Here is an 11,316-nt window from a genome sequence, read left to right on the forward strand (position 1 = left end):
GACAAATCCGTTGTCGTATTAAAGCATCAAAAGTATATATATTAAAGGGGATGACCACCGAAATTAAGAATTCCATTATGTTGTTACCATGGTCAAGGAATGTTCAGTCATTAATTGTAAACATGATCTACTCCCTCAAAGCCAAAAACCAGAAAAGTACCTCTAAAACTGGTCATGTCATCCAGTATTAAGTTTGGAGCTGCTCTGCAGACAGTGAATGGGAGCCTGATTCTGAGGAACAACAGCATGTAGCTTTGTTAACTTAACATCTAACTGGTAACACTCACTTTATAACAGCTTTCCTTAATTCATTGTCTGTGGAGCAGCATCAGACTTTTACTGTATGACATCACTAATATGAGTGTAAGCACTCAAGTTTTTGATTTGGGAGAAAGATGTTCATGTTAACTCATGTTTTTGGACTGACTTGTTACTGGCTTAGGCCATAGCAATGACAAGTATGAACTGTGAAATGGGCTTTATATTATAACTAGCCCAGTTTGTCTTAAAACATATTTATTTACAAATAACAAAGCCCAAGGGAGAAACAGAAAGGGATGAGTCAAGTCTATTGTCCAAAATAATTATAATTTTAGTGCATGTTTTATTCCTAACTTTAATGACGTCTCCTGTGTCACAATCCAGTTCATCTGGTGGCGCTGACGCACTCTTTTATTGGTTCCCCGACCGTCAATGAGAAGAAGAAGAAGAAGCGGAGTGATGACGTCACTTCCGTAAACACAAGGCTTCTGCAATGTGGAAATTGTTTGCCCGTTGTCTTTTGTTAGTGTCGTATTTCCACCATTTATGCGTCCTGAATGTTCACGGTAAACACAGTAACATTTGCTTTACCAAATTAATGTAGCGAATTGTTTAATGTAATAAAGTTGTGTTTTCACCGTCTTCTGTGTAACTCGTGAGGCGACATTAGCTAACGGTGGCTTAGTTTCGGTTTTAGCTTAAGTTTACATCGACATGTAGTACTTTGGAAAAGTCAAAGGCCACCTTAAACTTTCTTATTTTAGCAAGGTTATATTAATCATACGTATTTGTTTCTCAGTGGTCTATTTACGAAAATGCAGTCAGAACATATAGGAAGCATTGTATGTGTCAAAAACACAAAGATTTCAGAAAAAAACAGCTTTAACAGGCTAAAGTTGCAAGCATTTAGTGTGACCTCCCTCTCACTTAGCATGCATTGAAGTCTCTGTCAGTGTGAGATTTACAGTACTAATTGTGTGGCGTATTATGACATGCTGCATTCAGGACATGTCCAAAACTCAGTATTAACTGTTTGAGCTACCTGTTGTAATGTTTGTACGATTCCAGGTTTCACACGAAATATCGACTTCAGTCTGAAGAGGCCATTTTTTTCTGACGTTTTTGATGTGTAAATCCATTGTACTACTGTATCTCCTTATGTATGTATTCATTTGCTAACTGAAATTGTAACCATTAATTCACACTACATAAACCTGTAATAATGAAAATAACTACACATATTGTTAATTTATAAGAGAGTATTTTTGTGGTTGTGTAATATATTGGCTGTGTTTTAATCTGTGTCCGTGCAGATGTCTCATCCTGGATCCTCCTGTACGACCTCTCCTGACATAGAAAACCCCTGTGTTAAAGAAGATGGTGGAGATGACTCTGCTGACAGAGACGCTAAAGTTGAAAACAGAGACTCCAGCAGTCCAGTTAGTGAGAGGGAGCGTGTGTTAAAGCAGGTAGGATTCACCAGCACCACCTTCATTGGTCCAGCATTTCCTCCACCATCAACAACAGTCCAGTCTGACATTGAAGACTCACTGAGTGAGTTTTACAAAGAGCTTGAGAAAATCGATACACCTGATGGTGCTAATGATATCCCAGTGAAACAAAATGCATCTTTTGTTCAACCATCTATACCTCCTGAAACATCTACCAGCAGAGACACTCAGGGGATAAGCGAGGAGAAAAGTGATAACAAATCTGCAGGCTACCAAAAAAACAGGCCGAAACAGCCGCCACGGTCACACTGGTATCAGAATGAGCCATATTGCACCAGGAGACCGAGGCTGGCTGCTCCTACTCAAGATGAAAGACATCATCCTCAAACTCTAAACAGAACAACAAATCCAAGATTTCACAGACCCCCATTCTGTGGTCCACCACCTCCTGCATCCCCAAATCCACAAAACCCACTGTCCTGCATGGAGCAAAACTGGAGCTGTTCAGGCATCTCTTACCGGTATCAAGAGGAGTCGCACTTTCCAACATTTTCTAGCTTCCCACCTCCGAATGTATGCAGTCCCCCCTCTCAGGGCTTTTATGGAGATTCTCCTCACCACTTCGACAGGGACGAACGAGGCTGTAGCTCCGATGTCTACTCCGATAATAAAAATGTTGGATGGTCCAGAGGTGGAAGAGAAAAATGGTGTCAGTTTGATGAAGATAATGACAGACTCCAGAGCTATGAAAGTGAATCTTGGGAGCATCACAGCCGACCTGCGGATAACACTTATGCACACCATCCTTCCTTGGTGCTGATCTTGATGAGGGGACTACCGGGATCTGGGAAATCAACACTGGCCAGGTACATCTTCAGTGTGTCCCATCAATAAGTGCAGTGGCAGTTTAAAGGAGTCCAAAACTCCATTTTCAGGCCTGAATGTATTTATCATTACCACAGGGAGCTGCTCTCAACTGGTCCCAGTGGGCTCATACTGAGCACAGATGACTACTTTGCCCACAGAGATGGCTACCGCTATGACGCAGGGCTTCTTGGAGCGGCTCATGAATGGAACCAGAACAGAGGTATTGTCCCCGTAAAAGATCACACGGCTTAAATGATTCATAAAAGTTGGTTCTTTTTCTGTTATGAAAAACTTGTTATCACATCATTGTGAAGGCTATTCACACACACACACACACACACACACACACACACACACACACACACATCGCTGCAGTGCTGCCTATAGCTATGCTCCTTCTCTGTGTCTCTCTTCTCAGTGTAATTCAGTCCACTTCCATAGGGCCATATATCCATGGGAAACATCCGTTTACATTGCCAAAGCCAGTTTGAAATTAAAACAAAAATATACAAAAAAAATATACATTCAAAATGCAACAAAGTTAAAAAAAACATAGGTTTTTTACTTTATTGCATTTTGAATGTTGACAGTCTCAGAGGCTTTTGAACATGCTCTCCCGCGAGAATATTGTTTTCAGTAATTAAAAGATTTATTCATAATTTTTACTACAGTAATGCTGTTCTCTGCAACTAACTTAAAAAAAGAAAAGTAATTTTTGTCACGTTAGAGCCTTGTTACATTTATTTTTTACCAAAAATATTTAAATTGTATGCCCTGTCATTTTTTTCCTCTGTGGTATTGACAGTGGTATTGAATTTTTTTTTTAAGCTATTGTATCAAAGCTATAAATTGTTTTTTTTGTAACCACACTATTAGGCGTCCTTTAGCTAAGGGAATTGATGTATTATGAAAGCAACAATTTTTCTTAGAAGGATGACAGTAATGATTTCAGTCTTTTTTTGTGTTTAACAATTTGTGTTTTTTAACAATTTGTGTTTAATTTTCTTTCAGCAAAAGATGCTATGCATGATGGCCGCTCTCCCATCATTATAGACAATACAAACATCCAATCTTGGGAAATGAAGCCATATGTCCAAATGGTGGGTATGCAATTTTACATACAAATGAGTGTTTTATGTACCACACCACCTTCCTATACCCTAATCAAATTTCTAACTGTCGGGGAACACTAGTAGCTCAGTTGGTAGAGCCCCTGCTCCATGTTCAGCAGCCCCGGGGTCAAGTCCAACCAGCGGCCCTTTGCTGCATGTCATCTCCACTCTCTCTCATCACCATTTCCTGTTATCTCTCCAGCTTTCCTATCAAGTAAAGGCCTTAAAAGCCCCCAACATATCTTTAAAAAAATGCATAGATTTCCAACTGTCTTAACAGGCCTTGGAGAGAGGATACAAAGTGGACTTTTGTGAACCCGACACCAGCTGGAAGTTTGATCCATATGAGCTGGAGAAGTATGATTTCCCAATTATCATGTTGTATGTACGTATTAGTGCAGCCTTTGAAAAACACATAGAAACAGTGACATTACCAAACTGCACTGTTTTCCCTCCAGGAGGAACAAACACAGTGTTTCACAGGAGAAGATAGCACAGATGATGGATCGTTTTTCATTTCCAATATCTGTGGACATCGTCATGAGCTCACAAGAACCGCTTCATGTGAACCAGAGACGTCGACCAGAGCAGCAACAGATGATGAGGAAGAACCAAGGTTTCCATTACATGGTTTCCAGATGAAAAACACAACATCTTGAATATTCATAGCTGCTGTTTCTACTTGATTTTTAATACATGATTTTGTGTCTGTAAATTTATGTAAAGAAAGAAGAAATCTATTTTTCTCTGAAGAAGTTTTCATAGTTAAATTCGCACTGAAAAATTTTTTGTGAGGAATGGAAATGTGCATTATTTTTACATTTTGTATTTGATGACTAGTATTTGAGAGTTGTCCTTTTGCAGTTTGTGTGTTTTGGACAATATGAATAAACATGGAAAACCAAAAGGTTGTCCTCATCTGGCTCATGTTAGGTTCCTTTCTTATCGATTATTTGTTAAAATAGTTTTTGATAACTTCTGATTTGCATAAGTCAGCAGAGTAACTGCTGCAAATTTATATTCTGGTGCTTAATCTACCTCCGGTAATGCAAGCATGTTTTGTTTTTTAAGGCAAGGAGCTTTTTTCTGCTGATGCCTGTAAGGTGTACCAGAGGCCATTTTCCATTTGTCTTACTAAGTGCCAAATATCTTCTAGTGACACATTTAATTTAAAATAATAATAATAATTAACTTATGGGCTCAACACTCAGGAGTGAGTTGTATACAGCTGTATTAGCAGAGAAAAATTATATTCTTATTACGGTGAGTTCTGCCATGTGACTGATGCATGGATACCCAGCCTATAGATTGGCAGGGTTCCTGCGGATCCTTAAAAGACTTAAAAGGCATTGAATCATTGAATTTATTAATCAAAAAATAAAATAATTGTATAAATAATAATTGGTGATATAAAGTTAAAGTTATAAAGTTAAATAAATCTTTCAGAAGTCATATAAATACTAAGAGAATAGAATCATTGGTAGTATTTGTAGTATATATATATATATATATATATATATATATATATAATTTACTGAATGCCTCTTGCATTAATGGCAAATAAAAATTCATGTTTTATCTTAAAATAAATTGCAATAAAGTGCAAAATTGTCCCTATCCCAAAGTAATTAAAGCCTGTTCATTTTGTTTTGGTTACTGTTAAAGTGGTGTTAAATTTAATTCTGAGTGGCATTAATAAAGTATTCAAATCTAACTTGCGTTAAACTGTCAAAACCCTGATTAACATTTCTTAATTTTACTATTTTATATCTATAAGGTAGAAAAAAAATCCTTTACAAATCATAGGAAATCTCTCAGTTCAGGTGACGGTACAGTCACACCTCAGTTGCTAAGCAGAATCTCCAGGTTCATTCTGTGCAAAATAGTATTTGATTGTTTGTCTGAAGCTCATGTGAGGCTGCAACAGTATGAGTCAGACCAGTAATGAGGATATCTCCTCTGTAAAGATACACGAAATTACTGTGGGAAATGATAAAGGCCTTCTCACAGTAAAAGCCCTGATGTAGAGCAGAATGGCAGTGAGTGTGGGGAGGTCTGTATCTGATAGCAATCATGATTGTGTCTCACCGGAAATCACATTTCGCCCTTGTATTCCCTCTGGTGTTCATTAAAGCAGCACACAGAGATGCTGTTTTGTTGACTTCATGTTTTTTTTTTCCAATCAGTGAAGTCCTGTGGAGAGACAGGATTTATTTTTCTGCTTTTACCCAAATGCACGTCTCCATTTGAGCCTGAAAATGCGATCCAATCGGTTTAGGATTCTTCACAATAGATGTGGTTGGTGGAAATCTTTATGCTAATTTGTTTTTTGTTTTGTTTTTTAAGGAAACCACACCATGTTGGACACCAGTGTTTAATTGCTCCCTGTGGATTTTGGGACAGTTATTTTTCAGTGGAGCTTCATGTGACAGATCTGGGTTACCTTTCCTGTTTCCTGCTGCACATTATGCCTACTCCACAATTCCATGTTTAAAAATAGCATAAAGGAAAAGAACTCTGACAACTGGGTGCACATTAACTAAGATTTTTTTCCAACCAAAAATTTGTTGAAGAAATGAACAGTGGAGGTTACATAAGGGGGTGGACAAAATAACAAACAGAAGTAGAAGTATAACAGAAGTAGTACTGTGAATGGTCATTTTTGAAATTGTATTGTTTTAAAGTAAATATGCCTGTTAAGTCTCGTTTAGTCAGTGATGATGAGGATCTCCTCTCAGTTCAGTTTCAGTTTTTTCACCAAAAGCAGTTAAAACACAGTGGCACTTCTTAAGATAAAATGGAGATGTGAAATTGGATACCCAAATAAGACATTAGAATCTTGACAACAGAGAACCCCAGTAATGTCTCCAAAAACCTGGAAATCCATAACCATTTATCTCTGATTCTCCAATTCCTTTGTCTCAAAGTCAAAGGCTTTTTTGAATGGGCTTTTTGGTTAAAAGCCTTAAATTAGGTCTGTGGTTAAGCAGCCCGTTCTCACTCCGAACTCATCAAAGCTGAAGAAACTTTATCATTTTGTTTTACGACATGAAATGCGTCAGTAAATTTGAACTTTGAAGCTTTAAATTGTTTTAAAAAAGATGGTTGCTAACAGCTGGAGAAATGAGACTACAGAATGTCATCACATCGAGCTGTACTGATAAACATTTGGTCACTTAGATGCTTATTTTCTGCAATGATCCAAAATCCAGTGGAAAAATCCCACAGGCCTTTTGATGAAGGAACCAGGGTGACATGAACTTCTGGGTTGGCCTACAGAACTACATCATCCCTGGGGCACTGTATAGTCAGAGTTATAGGCAGAGCTTGCTGTATGTCTCTGGTAATAATAGTGCAATTTAAATGGATTATAGATGAGTGACTAGTGACTGATTTTTTTAGATGCACTGTCATGTTACCAACATTTGCAGTGATATTTAATTCAGTTATCTAAGTCTGTTGGATAAACACAGACATCACAGATATTCCAGCAGCACTTTGATTTCAACAGCTGTACATGTTTCAGTCAGACCTTTGAAGGTATTCCATAGACTAATACATTTGCAGAGGAGCTTGCAGTATTTTTTTCATTAAAATACCAGTGCAAGTCAAGTTAATGTTTAGCAAGCTTCAGTAAATGTAAACATGCTTCTTGGTGTTTCGAGGTTGGCTGACATATTGATGACTCCAACTGCAGTATACATTGTACTTTTGTCCGCAGCTTTCCATCTTTTCTCTGGAGGTTTTTTTTACACCGCACTGACCTTGATCTTAAGAATCCAGTTTTCTGCAGTATAAGTAGAAGATGGAGGATGTGCCAAGATATACAATAAATCCTTTATTTTACCAGGTAAAAGTCTCATTGAGATTTAAAACTCTTTTTCAAGAGCAACCTGGTCAAAGAGGGCAGCATCTAGACATCATTTCAACAATTTATACAAGCGGACAACAACTACAACTGTCACACTTTACAAATAAACCAGCATAAAATCCAGTCAAAATGAAACACATGGACCACTTGAATACATAAATGTGACAATTTTAGTGATTAGATTTGAATAGCAATCACACTGACCAAGGGTGCTCAGTCCTTTAAAATTGACTTAAATTCCACGGTCGCTGATAGTTGATTTAGGGAAATTTGTTACAAACTGAATGTCGGTCTTGGGGAGATGTGGGATTATAATAACCTAATTTCCAACAGGTACAAGAAAGGAAGGACAAAACTGCTGAAATTCTTTTTGAAACAAAGAAAATGGCATTTTGATTTTGGCATAACACAATATATCTAAAACCAAAGGAAGATGAAAAAAAACAGACATTAAAGAAGCAAAGCATTTTCAAATGAAGTATTAATCAAGTAAATGTAAGACTATCATATCTTGGTAAATAAGTTGTGGAAGAAATCCCTGACTCAGACATAAAGGCTCAGATGTTTAGTTGGTTCTCTGGGAGAAAGCGATGACCTTGTGTAAGAGCATCAACGTGGAGGGAGGCAGCTTTAAAGGAGCTTTTATATCAGTGTCCTTTCCATCATATGGATGGCTAACCTCCTTTCCCCCAATGTTAGTCAGCACTTTGAGTTTTTGTGAGTTAATTTATCTTAAGATGTGATCTCATCCAGGAATGCACAGGGCTCTGCTTGTGATTTATATTGGTAGTTATGGAGATTTCTGTTTAAACTTTGATGACTATGAAAAGAAGAACATTTGTGCAGTATTTATTTCTTGAGGCAAGCTTTCAGTCACTGGCATTCTTCAAGCATGCTCAGAAATTATCTTCCATTATTAGGAACGACAAAATGTTCTTCCTATCATTGTATTGTACATTTTAGCTCCAACTCTTCCAAACAACCCTTATCTGATGAGGATTTCAACTTTGATTAAAATGATTAAATTTTAAGCTAAGCTAAGTACTATTTTTGCGCTCCATATACACAAAAAATTGTTGGTGCCTTTTGCATCACTGTATATCTTTTGTACATGCACTCTCATACATGAGCACTGTTTAAAGAGATTCAAATCAGCCAGAAAACAAGAAATCCTTTCTTGAGCAGACAGTAAAACTACCGGGAAGATCATGCCAACCGTGAACTCGAATTTGTGCAATACTGACACAATATCCTGCTGTTTTTTAACAACAGGATGTCAGACACAGGAAAAGTCATACATTTTAATCTGAGGAGGAGCTGACATGCCCATACTTCCTGCACTGATGACACAAAAATAACTGCCCCCAATCACTGAATACTTAACAGAAATATTCACACGGAAATGTAGATCTGAAAATCTAAACCCTGTACTTTACCTGTCTAAATGCAGCACTAAGTGTTATCGATCATCCTTTGTCCCGCCTTCTATACTTTCCTGAAAAAGCACTGACCCTTAACGTCCATGATGACAGGGTGTGATTTGGGATTGTGTGTCTTTATGTATTTTGTAATGCCTGTTTTGCTGCACATATGACTACTATCTGTATTTCATATGCCCCACGGCAACTTTAAAGTGTTGCTTTAGCTTACCTAAAGTGCGTTCACTTTATGAAACTTCAGCAAATTGGCTTGATTTCTTCAAGAAACGTGGGAAGGAGGCAATGAGCAACTTCAGAAAATATGACCCAAAAATTAGCAAGAAATCAGTGAAAAATACAAGAGTATTAGCTGAAAATAACAATAAATAAATAAAAATCAACAAAAAAGGGAAAGTGAAAACACAAATAAACAAAGAAGTGTCTTAAGGGGAAAAAATTAATAATAATTATGTACCTTAATTTTCAATATATACTTATGTTGATTATAAATGTACATTTTCCTTGTTTATTGTTGATCATTTTCTAAATTTGCTTTTTTTTTTTTTAATTTGCATGACATTTCCTGCCAAGTTGCTCATTGCTTTTTTCCCCCATGTTTTGTAAATACATTGCACTAATTATGTCAGGGACCAAAGTTTGAAATACTTGTGAGAGGCGTCTGACAACAGCACAACAGAAGTGATGTTGATCCCTGTTTCAAAGGGTTAAATATGTTTTTTTTTTTTTTTAATGTACCAACATTTTGGTTTGTTTGTGTGACTACAGTGAATAAATACACATTTTTTGTTTGGTTTTGTTTTTTTTTTTGCTATTAGCTACCTCCTCTCTTACGGCTGGCATTTTTAACTGTGCTTTAGTTTCCTTAGCCAGAGAGATTTTTGGTTTTTAGATTTTCCTCAACCTGTGAGATTATTTCTGCCTCTGAGGAACATTTTCAGCTGTACATAAAGCACTCTTCGCACTGTTAAGAATCCTTGAAAGACAGACATTATGAAGAATGGAGCCAGACGGCTGTACGAATTCATGGTAGAAAACAGTGATGGAACAGAAAGTGACAGTAATAGCAGCTCTGTGGAGGTGGAGGTTTGCACAGTCACTGTTGTTTATGAACCCTTTAAACCTCACCTGGAGGCGACTGTGTTAACAACATCTCACCCTTTTCATTGGCCCACAATGTAAAGAATTTGTTTGTACAGAGCTCTTCCCAGGTGTCAAGGTGTGTAATTATAGTGCGAGGCAGCCAGCAGCAGAAAAAGAGCACGTGTGCTCAGAATGCTGATGATTTGAGAGCGATGGGATGAGTGCTTTGTGCTCCCTGAATGGCAGTGATGAGCCACAATAAAGTCACTGCCATTAACCATCTCAGAGACCGAAAGGGCAGATGGAATCAGAGCTTACACCAACATGAGAGGCAGAGGACAACAAAAACTGGATTCAACAGGCTAATGTGTGCTAAGGTGTTGTGGCTGTTGCATTACTATATCACTAAGGAAACCCTGATGAGCACTGTTGCTCACTATAGGCCTAACAATGCATTATTTAGTTTGTGAAAAAAACAACAACCCAAAAAACAGCTCTAATGAGTAGTGTAGGGCTACTTGCCACCATACAGCCCAGCCCACATTTGCAAAATGTCAGGAGGCCAGGGGTCTGTCGCATCAGCCCCATACATGTCTCTATAATTTGTAGATATTTCTCAGATTTTAAGATGGTTCTAGAATTTAGACCATTCTAGGATTTTATTATATGGGGTTGTGGGACATTTCTAGAATTTTAGCACATCTCTAGGATTTTAGGACAGTTAGATCTATAGATTTTAGGACATTTCTTAGGTGTTAAGACATTTTTAGAATTTTAGGACACTTCTAGGATTTTGGGGCATTTTTAGGGTTTTATGACATTACTCAGATTTTAGGATGTTTCTCAGATTTTGGGACAGTTATAGGAATTTAGCACATTTCCAGGATTTTAGGATGTTCCTAGGATTTTAGGACATTAGTGAGATTTTAGGATGTTTCTCAGATTTTTGGACAGTAATAGATTTTAGGATATTTCTTAGGTGTTGGGAGAGTTTTAGGATTTTAGCACATTTCTAGGATTTTTGGACATTTCTAGGGTTTTAAGACATTACTCAGATTTTAGGATGTTTCTCGGATTTTGGGACAGTTATAAAAAATTTAGGATGTTTCTAAGATTTTAGGAATTTTGGGACATTTCTAAGATTTTAGTACATTACTAGGAATTTAGCACATTTGTAGGATTTTAGGACATTGGGGGCTATAGCACCTCTATCGGGGGTGCGGGGGATCCTCCAC

At 37.4% G+C, this 11,316-nt stretch overlaps 1 protein-coding gene across 2 annotated transcripts; it reads left to right on the plus strand.

Moving 5' to 3' along the window:
- The first annotated feature begins 690 nt into the window (after positions 1-690).
- On the plus strand, positions 691-4,609 carry n4bp2l2 (NEDD4 binding protein 2-like 2). Of its 2 annotated transcripts, XM_088079134.1 has the most exons (7): positions 716-827; positions 1,330-1,421; positions 1,575-2,578; positions 2,675-2,799; positions 3,591-3,679; positions 3,972-4,048; positions 4,150-4,609. In XM_088079134.1, exons 3-7 carry the CDS (start codon positions 1,575-1,577, stop codon positions 4,331-4,333), a joined length of 1,479 nt encoding a protein of 492 aa, XP_087935260.1. In that variant the 5' UTR covers positions 716-827; positions 1,330-1,421; the 3' UTR covers positions 4,334-4,609. The 2 variants fall into 2 exon arrangements, with proteins under 2 accessions (XP_042342388.2, XP_087935260.1); XM_042486454.2 differs by lacking the exon at positions 1,330-1,421 and having other exon boundaries at positions 691-827.
- Positions 4,610-11,316: the final 6,707 nt, after the last annotated feature.

The sequence above is a fragment of the Plectropomus leopardus genome, chromosome 6 (assembly GCF_026936395.1).
Source record: "Plectropomus leopardus strain MGB_pleo_1.0 chromosome 6, ASM2693639v1, whole genome shotgun sequence".
In the NCBI taxonomy this organism is placed as follows: Eukaryota; Metazoa; Chordata; class Actinopteri; order Perciformes; family Serranidae; genus Plectropomus; species Plectropomus leopardus.

Excerpts from the sequence above, each read along its gene's own strand:
- n4bp2l2 (XM_042486454.2), top strand. Across the intron at positions 2,579-2,674 it reads GGGAAATCAACACTGGCCAG|GGAGCTGCTCTCAACTGGTC; the intron begins GTACATCTTCAG and ends TCATTACCACAG. Across the intron at positions 4,049-4,149 it reads GATCCATATGAGCTGGAGAA|GAGGAACAAACACAGTGTTT; the intron begins GTATGATTTCCC and ends TTTTCCCTCCAG.